The 15,053-nt window shown below is 54.1% G+C and overlaps 1 protein-coding gene across 2 annotated transcripts in view; it reads left to right on the top strand.

Moving 5' to 3' along the window:
- Nucleotides 1–6,935: 6,935 nt before the first annotated feature.
- The window catches only part of Paqr5 (progestin and adipoQ receptor family member 5), a 34,553-nt gene continuing 26,435 nt past the window's right edge, over nucleotides 6,936–15,053 (top strand). Inside the window, exon 1 of one of the 2 annotated variants that reach the window (XM_042697496.1) lies at nucleotides 6,936–7,032. Coding sequence is in view for 1 of the 2 variants with exons in the window: in XM_042697494.1 (XP_042553428.1) it covers nucleotides 14,926–15,004 (79 nt within the window). In the remaining variant the exon portion in view is untranslated. Of the gene's footprint in view, nucleotides 7,033–14,910; nucleotides 15,005–15,053 lie in introns of those variants that run through there. The other variant, XM_042697494.1, reaches the window with a different exon arrangement.

The raw sequence follows: 15,053 nt of genomic DNA, 5'->3' as shown, positions 1-15,053 counted from the left end.
ATAAAAGAAATAGCCCATTTTAATGGGAAAAATATTTGAACAGATATTCTTTAAAGAAGAAACAAGCTTGCAATAACATGAGCAGATGCTATCCACGAAAGTCTTGGAATGGCATGGATGAGAACCCCAAGGCCAAGCAAGCATCCTTGACTACTCAGACATAAGGGATCGGCCAAATAATTGACCGTGCATTGGGCAGAGGTATAGCATCCATTCCTTAAAAATGTACAAAAGTAGCTGGGTGCCAGTGGCTCATGACTGTAATCCCAGCTACTCAGGAAGTGGAGATCTCAATTCAAAGAGGAGATCTCAGCCAAGCAGGAAAGTCCATGAGAGTCTTCAATAAATCAACAGAGCCATAAGTGGAGCTGTGGCTCAAGAGGTTGAGCACCAGCCTTAAGCGAAAAAGCTAAGGAACAGCCCTCAGGCCCTGAGTTCAAGCCCCAGTATTGTCACACACACATGCGTGTGCACGCACACACACAAAGTGTGCAAAAGTATATTATCACAACTCAGCCCCCTGAGGAGTGCTGGAGGCCCCAGGGGGCGGAGGCAGTTTACATTTGAAACAGTTTCTGCTGAATTAGCATTAATTTCCCCACCATGAAATGGAAACATCTTAAGTGGTTCCATTGTGGATTGGAGATGGCCCCTGGCACTTAGCACAGCACCTCTCACAGCAGATTCTCATCAGGGATTTGCAGGAAGACTTGGAGGCATGAATGAGTGAATAAATGAAGAAAAACAGAGCTGGATGGAGCCTTTGCCCCCACCCAGTGAGGCCAGGCCCACCTGTACACATCTGACCTGCTCTGGGAACACGTGGACACAACCTGCAGGTAAGGTATAAGCAGAGGCTCTGGCAACGAGAGCAAGTGCTCTGCAGATACCCAAGCAGCCCCTCATGGAGGCTGGCAGTGAATGGACCACAGACTGCTGGAAGGAGAGCATGATGTCTAGGTCTAGGTCACCCAAGAAACATGGATGTTGACTGAAGTCCTGGCTTGGCCAGTGCCAGTGTGTGAGCTTGGAGGGGCTCCCCAGCCTGGACAGGCGTGAATGCACTGGCCTGGGTGAGGAGGGAGGATGCTTCTACTGGAGGACTAAGGGGCTGGTGGGATGGAGCATGGGGAGGTGGGGACAGGGCGGGGTGTGTGCTCACTCACTCTTAGACTGCCACTCATCAGCCACTGCTTCAGCGCACCGCCCTAGCCTGTGTGTGAGTTTGACTTATAGGTGTGTGAGGTGCTGACTTTACTTACTGGTGATCACAGAGGAACTGAGTTCACAGGAGGTAGAAGGTGATGGGTCCCCAAGGGCCTGGGAGTGGGGAGGTAGGTGGGGGGGGGGGAGAAAACTGGCTTCTGCTCTTCTGGTCTTGGTTCTTCATCTGTGGGTAGGAATTTATGATCTGCCCATGGCATGGATTTGGCCCTTGGTGGCCAGGGCATGTCAGGGAGGCATAGAGGGACACAAGGGACACTGTGGAAATGGGAGGAAGAAGCCCCAATTGGTGTCTTGGCATCCAGAGGGATTTTTTTGGGGGGTGCGTGCCAATACTGGGACATGAACTCAAAGCCTGGGCACTGTCCCTGAGCTTTTGTGCTCAAGGCCAATGCTTTTTACCACTTGAGGCACAGTTCTACTTCACACATTTTGGTGGTTCATTGAAGGTAATAAGAGTCTCATGACTTTCCTTTCCTGCTTCGAACCTCTGTCTTCAGATCTTGGCCTCTTGAGTAGCTAGGATTGCAGGCATGACCAGCAATGCTTGGCTTTCAAAGCTATGCTTACGTGAGCAGGTGTATTCCAGGGCCTCCCCTGGACTCAACTGATAATATAAATTATTACATTGCATCAAATATTTATTGCACAAAGATTATTAAGAAAATTTTAAAGTACCACCCATCATGCCTGACGCCTATTTGAACAGGTGTTTCCATTTTCCCATAGCTGGGCTCATGTCAGTGGAATTCGGTGCTCCACCCGCCTGGTACCCAGTTGCTCTGCTGGGCTGCAGCGGCCTCCCATTAGCTTTCAATGTGCACTGCTTCTCACTGGCCTCAGAGATGGACTCTTTGCCTTGTGTGTCCATGTTCCACATCAGGCTATAACTTTGTCCTTTTTAAATTTTTTTTTATTTTAAAAATTTTATTGTGATTACCTAAATTGAACAAATTTCGCAATGTTGTGGGATAGTGATGGTTAAAGTCACAAACACATTTTAACCTTCACAAGGTGAATTGGCATTATCATGGTCTCCAAAGCTTGTGAACTCTACAAATTTTGGCAATACAACTATTTCTTCCAAATAGGGTAATATGTACATTTCTTTCCTTTGGCTTAGTGTAAGTTGTTCCCTCTTTCTCTCTCATTCCCTCCCTCCCATTTCTGCCCTTGAGTTGCCTAGTTCATTTTCATCAATGTCCAGTGTAGCTGATGGGCCCCTATGTTGTATTTTCTCCCTATTTCCCTCTGATTCTGTGCCCTCTTCCTAGCTTCCCTCAGAGTGCACATGTATATACCGTATATGAGGTCAAGAACATGGAGTCATCTAGAAATGATACGACAAATTAAGTAGAGGTTCTTTGTTTCTTGAGTCCTGTTTACTTTGTCATATCTCCTTGCATTTTGCATTTAATATCCACACATCAGGGAGACCATGTGCTGTTTGCTGATCTTGGCTTACCTCGCTCAACATGATTTGTTCTAGTTCCATCCATTTCCCTGCAAATGCCATTAATCTGTCCTTTCTAATGGCTGCATACTATTCCATTGTATATAGGTACTACAATTTTTGGATCCATTCATCCGCAGTGAAGCATCTGGGTTGTTTCCATAACACTTGTCCTATTGTGAGGACTATTTCCTTGGTTCTCAGTGAAGGGTACTGAGTGGGAGGGGATGAATATTTTTGCAGTTCTTGAAGCAGAGATGAGCATGGATTATGTCCAGGGTTGATGAACGCTAGTACCTGGGGACTGTGAGGGAGCTGGGAACCTGGGGAGAGCTCTGGGCTCACTGGACCAGACCAGTCCTGAAAAAGAGGCTGTCCCAAGAGAATAGCTTCCTGTCCATTTCCTGAGCTGACCTCAGCCCAGGCTGGGAAGAAGGAGACGCCCAGAAAGCAGCCAGCAGCATCAACAATAGCTGTAATTCAGTGAGTGCAGTTGTGGCTGCTGGGAAAATCCACTTGCCATTACTATGCATTAGAAGGAGCCGTGGGGTTCAACTTCGTTATTTGTATATGTATTCCAGCAGATGCTGGACCCAACCCAGGGTACTGTGGAGAGGGCAGAGGAAGCAGATGGGCCTCAGCTGTCCACGTGGTCCAACAATCAAACAGGCCAAGGTAGCTAGACTCCCTGCACATCAGAGTTCCCAGAGAAGCTGGCCCAAAGTGGCAGTATACACCTGTAATCCCTGTGTTCAAGAGGCTGAGGCAGCAGAATCACAAACTATGTACCAGCCTGGGCTACATCTTCAGACTTTGTCTTAACATTAAAAAGGAAAAACTCAAGCATCTTAAAGAAGGACTTGAGCCTAGCCCCAGGGACTAATACCCAGCCTTGACCAAGGACTCCAGACTGGTGTATCTTGTTGAGGCTGCTGTAGTGTGAGATCAGCTGAGTGTGACACCCCCTCACACACACACACACACACACACACACACAGTTTGTGCATAGGAAGGTTGGTCCTCAGTGTGACAGGGCGGGGATGTCAGGGACCTGGTGGGGGGATTCAGTACTAAGTGCTTCTCTGGGAGTGGTTCATGTTGTCTCCTGAGGTACTGGTTAGTTTCTGAGAGTGGTTGTTAGAAGACAGTGATTCTGACCTCTGAATGTCTCCCTGGCTTCCTGCCTCACCATGACGGCCTCTAGCAATGCCCTGGCCACTGTGACCTCAATGGCCATGAGGCCCCCACTGGAGGCCAAATCAGTGGGATAGCCTAGTCCTCTAGCCTCCAAGCCTGTGGTACTGGAGTTTGAACTCAAGGCCTCATGCTTGTGTGACAGGTGCTCTACCGCCTGAACCATGCCTCCAGCCCTGTTTTGCTTTAGCTATTGTTCAGAAAAGGTGGTGAGTTTTTGCTCCTTGGCCAGCCTCAGACCATGATCCTCCCACTTAGCTGTGATGGCAGATATATACCACTATACCCAGCTTACTGATGGAGACGGCGTCTCACGGATGTTTTGCCAGGGCTGGCCTCAAACCTCATCCAGCTCTCTGCCTTTGGAGTAGCTGGGATTTTAGGTGTGAGCCACTGTGGGCCAGGAAACTCATAAACTTCCCTGCTTTGGTTCTTTTGTTACAGCAATGAAAAGTGCACAGAGAACATTTTGGGGCAATCTGAGGCTAGAGAGAAAACCGAGGCCACTGTGAGTCACCAGTGCTACAGGTGTGTGTAACGGAGGGTGGGAAAGGTCTTGGTAAGTGCTGAGCTGAAGCCTGCTGGGCACAGCCTCCCCCAAGCCCATCAGTTCTCTGGTGAGCGGGGCTCTCTGACTCCCAGCCCAGTGCCTGCTTTTCCCTTTGCAAGCAGGGGCCGCCCTCAGCACCTGAAGGTCCCGGCTGCCTTCAGGACCCTGTCTGGGCCAGGATGCCACAGGGGTCTGGGCCCTCTGGGTATCTTGGCTACTCCTGGGCCATCTTTAGTCTTTACATCAGAGTGCACAGCTCTGATGGGATGGGGTTGCGTGGCAGGGTGCATGGCTGCAGAGTGGGGGTGCACATCTAAGCTGTATGCTGCTTCTGCAGGAGGGGAGGTGAACCAGCCCTAGGCCTTGCTGCACAGAGAGTACCCTAGCATACCCTAGAATACCCCCATAGCATCCCAGAATATCCCAGCACCCTACAGAACACCCCAGCACAGGCACATGACCTCTTCTGTCTCTAAAACCCATCTCTGCCCTGGTATCAGGTGTCAGAAAGCCCACACCCCTTATGTCTGCTGTCTTGTGAGGACCCCTAATACCTTGGGAAAGAAGGTGGGGCTGCACCTCCATTTGGAGGATGGTGAGGGGGGTCCCCAAGGCCAAGTGGAATTTGGAACTCAGTGCTCACTCTCACTCTGCTCTGCAGGGGACAGTGACTTGCCTGCCTGCATGTATGTATGTATGCATACCTGCATGACTACCACTTCCCTTGTAAGGAGTACACACAAACATAAAACACACACACACGTGTGTACACTCAGACATAACATGTATGCGCTCAAAGGCACATGCATATGCGCACATAAATGTGCAGATACATGTACTCAGAAATGTATGCATGCACGCATGCACACACAGATACACACTATACTCATGAACATATGTGCATGCACCACTACAGCCACAGAAGTTAGGAAGGTGCCAGAGCCAAACTCAGGATGCCTGAAGAGGGCTTTAGATCGTCCACTCCAACCCTTTTGCTGCCAACAGGGAAAGTGCCAAGGGGCAAAGCAGAGCCCAAGATCCCACCTGTGGGGATCTTGGCCAGGTGCCTGGACACCCAGGTTTGTTCTGTTCCCACAGTCTATGAATCCCCCAAACGGAGCAAGGCAGGGGCAGCTCAGGAGACAGAGGGCCTTTGTCCCAGGGAAGGATCTCCAGCTCCTGTGGAGGGGGTAAGAGGAGGCGTAAGCTGGCCCTCTCCTTCTGTACCTGGAGTAGCCCTATCTGGGTTGCTGGTAGGGTGTGTGTGTGGGGGGGCAGATATAGGCTGCAGAGGGGAGGGGTAAGGGGGAGGAAGGCTAGGTGTGGGCTGCAGGGGGGAGTGGGGAGAGAAGAGCCGGTTGTAGGCTGCAGGGGTGGGGGGGTAGAAGGGCCAGGTGTGGGCTGCAGGGGTGGGGGGGGGTAGAAGGGCCAGGTGTGGGCTGCAGGGGTGTGGGGGGGAAGGGCCAGGTGTGGGCTGCAGGGATGTGGGGGGGAATGGCCAGGTGTGGGCTGCAAGGGTGTGGGGTGGAGGGGAAGGGTCGGGTGTAGGCTGCAGGGGTTGGGGGGGAAGGGCCAGGTGTGGGCTGCAGGGGTGTGGGGGGGAGGGGAAGGGCCGGGTGTGGGCTGCAGGGGTGTGGGGGGGAGGGGAAGGGCCGGGTGTGGGCTGCAGGGGTGTGGGGGGGAGGGGAAGGGCCGGGTGTGGGCTGCAGGGGTGTGGGGGGGAGGGCCAGGTGTGGGCTGCAAGGGTGTGGGGTGGAAGGGAAGGGTCGGGTGTGGGCTGCAGGGGTTGGGGAGGGGAAGGGCCGGGTGTGGGCTGCAGGGGTGTGGGGGGGAGGGCCAGGTGTGGGCTGCAAGGGTGTGGGGTGGAAGGGAAGGGTCGGGTGTGGGCTGCAGGGGTTGGGGAGGGGAAGGGCCGGGTGTGGGCTGCAGGGGTGTGGGGGGAGGGGAAGGGCCAGGTGTGGGCTGCAGGGGTGTGGGGGGAGGGGAAGGGCCGGGTGTGGGCTGCAGGGGTGTGGGGGGAGGGGAAGGGCCAGGTGTGGGCTGCAGGGGTGTGGGGGGAGGGGAAGGGCCGGGTGTGGGCTGCAGGGGTGTGGGGGGGGGGAGGGCCAGGTGTGGGCTGCAGGGGTGTGGGGTGGAGAAGAGCCCCGGGTGTGGGCTGCAGGGGTGTGGGGAGGGAGAAGGGCCGGGTGTGGGCTGCAGGGGTGGAGGGGCAGGGCCGGGTGTGGGCTGCAGGGGTGTGGGGTGGAGGGGAAGGGCCGGGTGTGGGCTGCAGGGGTGTGGGGAGGGGGAAGGGCCGGCTGTGGGCTGCAGGGGTGGAGGGGCAGGGGCAGAAGGGCCTGGGTGGGCGGGCCGCCTCTTGCTGCTGGAGACAGGCGGGTGCCCGGGCCAGGAGGCGGTGGCCCTGGAGATGCAGCTGGGGTTCAGGGCCCCTACCGCCCACTGCGCTCGGCTCCTCCCCGGGCAGCGCCCCGCCCGGCTCCCCAACGGGGCGGACCCAGGCGGGCCCTGGGCGGGACCCGGAGGGAGGCGCGGCCGCCGGCCAGGTGCCCGGGCCCAGGCCGCCTCGGAGCAGCGCCCGTCCCTGCGCCCCAGGACGCGAGACCCCGACAAGGTGACCGAGGGCGGACCCTGCTTGGACCCCTGTTCCCGCACCCCGTCCCCATACCCCTTCCTCGTTCCTGCACCCCGTCCCCGCGCCCCGTCCACGTGCCCTCTCCACGCGCCCCATCCCCATCCCCGCGCCCCGTCCGGGGAAGTTAGCCGCGCCCCGGCTCCCCGTTACTATGGGGCGCAGTTCGGAGCCCCCAACCATTTAAAAACAAATGCTTGGATGGAGATAGTGTGGCTGGAGGTTTTCTTAAGGGAAGTTTGCGTCTTCCGACTCTTGCCAAACCCACCCAGAAGGGAGACAAGGCAGAGTGGGGGGTGGAGGTAGTTCGCGCCCCTGGCCTCCATCTCCCAGGCCTCCCTCCCTCACCTGTCCCTGGCCTCCACCTCCTGGGCCTCCATCTCCCCCCCTTCCCCAGCCTCCACCTTCCCCACCTTGCTCAGGGCTGAGCTCTGGGTGATTGCCTCCCTGAGAGAGGAGGGGAGAATGGTTGGCGGGGACCCCTCAATTTGCTCTGGCTCTAAGGGGTGCAGAAAGGGCATCACCCCCCCCTCCTTAGGCTGGGGAGGGCTCAGCTCCGCGGGGAGATGCACGGGGTGGGGGGATGATGGAGAAAGCCCCTTTCTCCAGGGGTAGAGAAGAAGTGGGGTGAATCTGGGGTACCAGTAGAGGGAGGTGGGAGGTGCAGGACCATGGAAAGGAGACTCAGGTTAAGTCGGTGGTGGTGAAGAGCTCTTCCAGTGGTTAGTGCTGGTGGAGTTTGCCAGTGTTGGACTCATCCTTCTGGACCATAGGACTTCTTCTGCACTTCCATGTCTACCTTCATCTGCAGGAACTCCCTCCCCCCCCCCCTCGCCCCTTCCCATGGTTCTCCTGAGTGCAGGGCACAAGGAGAGAGAGAGCAGGCACCTCTAGTACAGTGGGCACCTCCTGGAGGAGTCAAATTCCCTTAGGAAGTTGGGCCCAGAACCCACCAGCTCCCCTGCAGGTAGCCTTAGCGCTGACCTGGCACAAAAGGGGCTCCCTGGACTGGGGGACATAAACTGGAAACAATAGAGCACTTTCTGGCTACCAGGCCCCTGCCTTTTCAGGAAGGTCACTGAAAAGTCAGACCAGACAGGACCCAACACCACTCTACCGAGTCCTTTCCGGCTCTCTGAGCCAGGATCCTGGGTGCTTTTCCAGCCAGAAGGTGGGCTTTCTGTACCCTCCCTCCACTTCCTGTCAGGCCAAGGAGAGTGGGTGCTGAGCATGGTGCCCAGTGAGGGCTATCCTGACCTGTTCCCCAGGATTGCTTTTGGAAACACTGGTCTGCTTGGCTTGGTTCTCTCAATGCCATGTGGAGGTCACAGCTCAGGCAAAGAATTTGCTTTGCTTGCCTCAGTTTCCTCGCACGCAACTCAGGGAGGAGAGAATCTGTATTTCTCTGCGTGTGTGTGTGTGTGTGTGTGTGTGTGTGTGTGTGTGTGTTGGTATGAGGGCTTGAATTTAGAGCTTAGGTGCTGACACTGACCCTTTTCACTCAAGGCTGGTGCTCTACCACATGAGTCAACAGCTCAACTTTTGGCTTTTGGGTGGGATTTTCCTGCCCAGGCTGTCTTTGAACTGTGGTCCATAGATTTCAGCCTCCTGAGTAGCTGGAATTACAGGGGGGAGCCTCTGCCACTCAGAGCTGTATGGTTTTCTGAGATATCCAAAGGAATCTGTGTTCTGAAAGACAAAACTGAGATGACTCTTGTGTGTGTGTGTGTGTGTGTGTGTGTGTGTGTGTGTGTGAGAGAGAGAGAGAGAGAAAGAGAGAGAGACAGACAGACAGGCAGGCAGGCAGGCAGACAGACAGACAGACAGACAGAGTCAGAGAACACCTGGCTTCTCAGTTGGGTTGTGACCCCTCCAATTAACCAGCAAATAAAAAGCGGAAGTGGAGCTGTGGCTCAAGTGGTAGAGCACCAACCTTGAACGAAAAAGCTCTGGGACAGTGCCTAGACTCTGAGCTCAAGCCCTGATACAAGCACACACAAATCGGCGCTTCATGAGAACAGGGCTTTTGTGCACGCCTCAGTTTCTGTGTAAGGAGAAGGCCACCCTATGGTGCGGGGAGGGGACAGGGCTGGAGGCATACAGTGTCACCCAAAGCTGGGCAGAAGGGAAGCGGTGCAAGAGTGCAGATAGCTCCGCAGCCCTGCCCTGGTGCTGCCTACCCTGCTCAGGAGGAGATCTTCAAACTCAGCCAGGACTTGAGAGTCCCGCTGCTGGTGGGCTCTATTCCCTAGTGGAGGACCCCTGCTGGCTTTCAGTTCTGGTGGGCTCAGTGCGGACCCCACAGAGGCCTGCGGTGGCGGGAGGAGGGGGTGGTTGTCAGGCTAGGATAAGCTTTGGTGGGAGCTGTATTCTCTGCTTCATCTTCCATAGCCTTTCTTGTATCTGAAATATATATATATATATATATATGTATACTATAATATATATAATATATATAAAATATATATTTATTGTCAGTCCTAGAGCTTGAATGCAGGACCTTGAATGCTGTCCTTGAACTTTTTTGCTCAAGGCTTGCCTTCTACCACTTTGAGCCACAGCTCCACCTCTGGTTTTCTGGTAGTTAATTGGAGATAAGAGTCTCACAGATTTTCCTTCCTGAAATGGCTTTGAACCCCTATCTTCAAATCTTAGCCTCCTGAATAGCTAGGATTACAGGTGTGAACCCCTGGCGCCTGGCTTTCTGATATATTTTTAATTATGTTTAAAATCTGGCTTGTCAGCTCTTCTCCATGTTAGGAAGTAGGTTGTGTTAGGTAAGTGTGTTAAGGTACAGAGTAAATAGATCGGTCCACTCCACCCTTACTCATTGTCCAGACTCTGAGAAGGACAAGGGTTTAAGGATGACTGGTGGAGGTAGAGCTGTTGCTGATCCTGGCTAGATTCAAGTTAGTCAGAGCCAGGTCTCTGCTCCCCCCTGCCCCTCCAGGTCTGCATGGCTAGGAAGGGATGAGGCTCCCTGGACTTAACGACCAGAGAAGCAGTTCCTGAGCCAAGCACATGGCTGACCCAGAAAGCAATGGAAGAGTCCGGGGGAATCCATGGGGGACTGCCCTGCCACTGGCCCCAAACTTCTTTTTCCATGCATTTATGGATTGCCAAAATAAGGGTTGGCGTGCACTTGCTGAGTCTCAGAGTTACAGGAGGGTACTTGAGAAGTTGGGCCTTGAAGGATGGGTAAGAGTTTTCAAAGCTGCTTGGGAAAGTTGAAGAAGGAGTCAGGGCAGGTAAAGAGCAGCGATAGTGCTTTTACCTGAAAAACTAAGCTGGTGGTGCCTTCTCCTGTGTGTCTGAGACAGTGCTTCCTGCTGCACCCCTTCCCCCACCCCAGCCCTGTGTGGGCGTGCTTCTGGAATGAGGGAGGCCGCGACCTGAGCCATGGGTGGGGTCAGTGCATTCCGGGGCACTGCCCTTCTTATCACCGCCACCATCACTAGGACTCGGCTGGGTGACTGGGCCTCAGCCGTGGAAAAGTACCCATGTGAGTCAGTGCTCCTTAGTATCTGGTGACACCAGCAACCGGGGACCTGGGCCACTGTTTGAGGCTCCATTTGGGCTCCTCGTCTGGACATTGATGAGATGACACAGCATGGTAAGGGAGGCACCTGTAGATGAGAGAGAAAATCACAGATGCGGAGTGTCTCCCAATGCGGGACCCGAAGTTTAGCTCCCTCCCCGCTCAGCATCTCTAAGCGAGGTTTTATCAGGGCAAGTGTTCTGCCTCCTGACCTTGATGTAAGCCCAGAATCATCCCAGTGTTCCTGATGGTGTAGACCGGAGCCTCAAGCAGGGGCATTTTGTCTGGATGAACATCACCCCTTAAGATTATGTGTGTGTGTGTGCGTGTGTGTGTGTATGCGCGCGCGCGTGTGTGTGTGTGTGTGTGTGTGTGCACACAGTGTCTCATGGACTTTCCTGTCCAGGCCAGCTTTGAACCGTGATCCTCAGATCTCAGCTTCCTGAGTGATCAGGATTACAGGTGTGAGCACCAGCACCCAGCTTGGGACAGGGGTTCTTTGAGTGTGGTGGGCATGGACCGTGTGTTAATGAGGATCAGTGGATATGATCAAGTGGAGGAGGATGAAAACTCAAGGCCCGCTGGTCCTTGCTGAGGGCCACGGCCAAGTTCTGGGCCATCCAGGCCTGGGGTTACGTAAGAAGGTGGGGATGGGAGGCAGGCCTGTGGTCTGGGCTCCCGCTAGGGTCAGTGGCTTCCAGGGTAGGGCAGTGTGGTGACAGATCCAGGGTCCCTGCCCAACATGCAGTTTTGCCCCTACATTTGCCTTGCTCCCTGTCCTGGGAGTGGGGGACACAGGAAGTCAATCAGCTTAGAGACATGGCAAGCTGCTTGTTCTGTTTATATTCTTATTAATCCACGTCCACTGACCCAGTTCTGGCCTGTTGCTTCATGCTAGGGTGCGGGGTTGCTGAAGAATTTTGGAGAGAAGTCACCGTTCTGAGTCTAGGTTGGAATATTCCAGAAGGATCGGTTGGAAGAATTCATTCTTGGTTCTAGTGTAGGATATTGTGCTGTCCCCTGGGCCCAGTGTGTGCTATGGGGGACAGTTAACACCCAGAAGCTTCCTGTGGGAGAGGTAGATGTGCCGTGGTATTTTGCTTTGCTTTGTTGGCTGTTTTGTTATGGTGGTAAAATAGATAAAACATAAAATTTAGCCTTCGAACAGGTTTTCCAAGTGTAACTCATTGTCATAAAGCATACTTCTGTAAGAACTGCCATGTGGTGTCTTCTCAGTTTCCCCAAGCTGAGCCTGGTACCCCAAACACTAACTCACCCGGCAGCCCTGCTAACTAGCACTGTGCTCAGTCTCTGACCATGACTCCATCTCTGAACTTGACTCCATCTCTGAATTGGATTCTGTCTCTGAACTTGACTCTGTCTCTGAGCTTGACTCGTCTCTGAACTCAGGTGCCCTGTCATAGTCTGTATCAGTCATGAACAGAGACTTGCATTCGTTTACTCACACCCTAAAACTTGAGCGCATGGAACTTGGCCAGTGACTTTATAGTTAAAGCTTGGGTGGCAATGGGGTGTAGCAGAGAAGGGTGGATGTATGTCACAGGGCATGGTGGCCCAAGGCTGGCATATCAATCTTGCTGTGACTGACATCTTAGAGCAAACAACTTTGTTGTAGGCCAGTTCTTCACTTACAGGGGGTTTGGGAGCTTATCAACATTCCTGGCTTTATACACTTAGAAGCCATTAGCCATGCCCTCACCTCTTCTCCTAGGGTGACAGTTAAAAATGTCCCCAGACATTATCCCCTGGGAGAATTCTCCTCAATGAGATCCATTGCTGCTGGGGGTCGCGGTTTCCTGGAGGAAATGGCATCCATCTGGACTCCAGAAGACAGAAGGGAGGAAACTGAGGGAAGTGGGTACAGAGGTGCTGGACAGCTTCTGGTCCCTGAGCAGGAAGGCACATCTCACCTCTGAGACAACTTGCAGGTCACTGGGACATCTTCAGGCTGGCTGGCAGTCCTGCAGGCTCCAGCCTCTGTCCCTGGGACCAGTTGCCCTGAGCCTGTGTGAGGCCGCACACATGGTGATGGGAGAGTGGGGTGGGACAAACTGTTCATCTCCTGGTGGCTGGGAAGCAAAGGGAGGGCCTGTGGGGTGCAAGGTCTATGGGCCCCACTTAAGGATGTGTCTTCATGCAGCCAGATGGCTGTGGTTGGCAGAATGGACAGGGAAGGGGCAGAACTCAGCACACAGGAAGGTGTGGAGACAATGGGGAAGTAAGAAAGGAAGTCCGTCGGAGGCCCAGGGACACCTGACCCATGGAATCTCCAGAGCCTGGCCAAGGCCACCATGGGTGACGGCTGCTGAAAGGAAAGGACAGACAGGGCCTTCCTGCATACTTGCGCCCACAAAGCTAGACATGCTGTCTCTGTCAGAGAGGCGGCCTGGGCACCTGAGCTGGGGGGGAACAGGGGAACTGGCCATGGACTCTGGGTCTTGCATTCCTGTGGGGGATTATGGCTCCTTCAGAGCTGTCTCCTGAGTGCAGAAAAGGTAGCAGAAAGCACAAGGATCACCACCACCGACTGAGTCTCCCCTGGAGGCTCCACCCAGGTCCTGCAGCCCAACTCATTATCTTTTTTTTTTTTTTTTGGGGTCTGGTCGTGGGGCCTGAACTCTGGGCCCGGGCACTGTCCCTCAGCTCTTCAGCTCAAGGCTAGGGTTCTACCACTTGAGCTACAGCTCCACTTCCAGCTTTTTTCTTATGTGGTGCTGAGGAATCAAACCCAGGGCCTCAGGCATGCAAGGCAAGCGCTCTACCACTGAGCCAACTTCCCAGCCCCCCCAACTCATTATCTTAATTATGCACTCAGTTTGCTTATCCACTTTTCCCAGGTTCCTCCCTTCCCTTAGCCCTTTTCCACCATGGCAGCTGGGCTTTCTGGGCAAGAAGGGGTGGGGGTTGGGGGGCAATGGGGATGAGAAGCCTCCAAACCCCACCCCCTTGCCACCTACTGACTCTGCAAAGTCTTCTTTCTTGGCCCTACCAGGTTCTAGGTGGACCTAGTCAGCATCCAAGGCCAGTGTGGGGCCAGCCTGCAGCCTTCTGGAAGCTCAAGAAGGTTGAGTTACTATCTTCACCTCCAGGCTCTATTCTGTGTGTTTTTCAGGGGGCTGATTTAGAGGGATCTACTCCTTGGATTTTTTTTTTTTTTTTAAGAATGCATTTTGCTTCAGCCCTTAGGGAAACACCGGTGTTCAATGCTGGAAGTTTGACCTCATGTCATGTTAGCCACTGGGCTTTGTAATCCTTGGCTGCATTCAAACATGGTGAAATGTGTCACTAGTTAGCAGGATAATATGGTCAGTCCATCCTCACTATCAGAGGGGAGAATTAATTTTGCAGTGTATCCCATAGCCCGGGGCAGGCAGAAGAAGGCAGGGTGCCCTTAGTTGCACAGCTATTGGATGCTTATTGAAACCTACTGGGCACCAAGCACTGATGCACACAGGGCAGATACACTGGAGAGGCCTCTGCTTAAGCAGGGACCTCAGAGGAAAGCTGGGGAACTACACAGGATTTGAAGGCAGCACCACCTCAATTTTAGAGGAAAATGAGGATTAGAAAGTTCTTGCATCCAGAAGGAGCTGACTGCAAGGGACAGGGTGGGTAAAGTCTTAAATCCTTTAGGGTGGGGAGGGGGGGTGAGGGGGAGGTCCCTGTCCACTAGACCCTGCCCCTTATGCCAGGCCACGCCCCTTAACCAGGGCCCGCCCCTACACAGGGCTTTGTCCACAGGGTACTTTTCACCAGACCACCAGCCCCGCTCACCACAGGCTGCGCCCACCAGGCCCAAATTGGCGGTGGGGCCATCTGCCCTGCCCCCACTAGACCTGCCCCCCCACCCCCAGCGCCCTCCCCTTCCCTCTGCCAGTTCCACCTCCCAGCTCCTTGCCTCCACATCTTTCCTCCTGGCCTGTGTAGTGTGATCTTTGGGTAATGATTACTTAAAATGGCTAATCCACTAGTTTATTGGTTGATGGTCACTGCACCCCTCCTTCCACTAGGCCTCCCTCCCCCTAGGCCCAATGGATAAAGCTTGGTTAATGATCACCAAGGAAAACTGGGATGCAAATAGTCAGAGGAGAGCGGGGAAGGTGATTTCCCTGCACCCTCTGGAGTCCCCCTCCAAATCAGAATACATCTGGGAGTACTGCTTCCTGTACACCCACCCCCACCGAACCATGCCCCCTCCCCATCTCCTTCTATCCGGAGCAGGGCCAGCCAGTCACCTGTCTACTGCCTGCCTGCGGGCTTCCAGCTCTCCCAGGAGACACTGCTTCCTCTCTGCCAAATACAGCCCTCACCTTCTTATGATCTGCTTCAAACTCTGCCCCCTCCACTGCCTTTCCCTGCCCTGGCTGCCCTTCTCAAACTCCTCAGAGGCACTGGGTAGGTCTTTGAGGGAGAGGATGGGTTGAACAGTACTGGGGTTTTGAAC

The sequence above is a fragment of the Dipodomys spectabilis genome, unplaced genomic scaffold, assembly GCF_019054845.1.
Source record: "Dipodomys spectabilis isolate Male_0828 unplaced genomic scaffold, ASM1905484v1 ptg000219l, whole genome shotgun sequence".
Lineage (NCBI taxonomy): Eukaryota > Metazoa > Chordata > Mammalia > Rodentia > Heteromyidae > Dipodomys > Dipodomys spectabilis.
The sequence above is the reverse complement of the archived record's forward strand: the minus strand, read 5'-3'. Positions and strand labels throughout refer to the sequence as shown.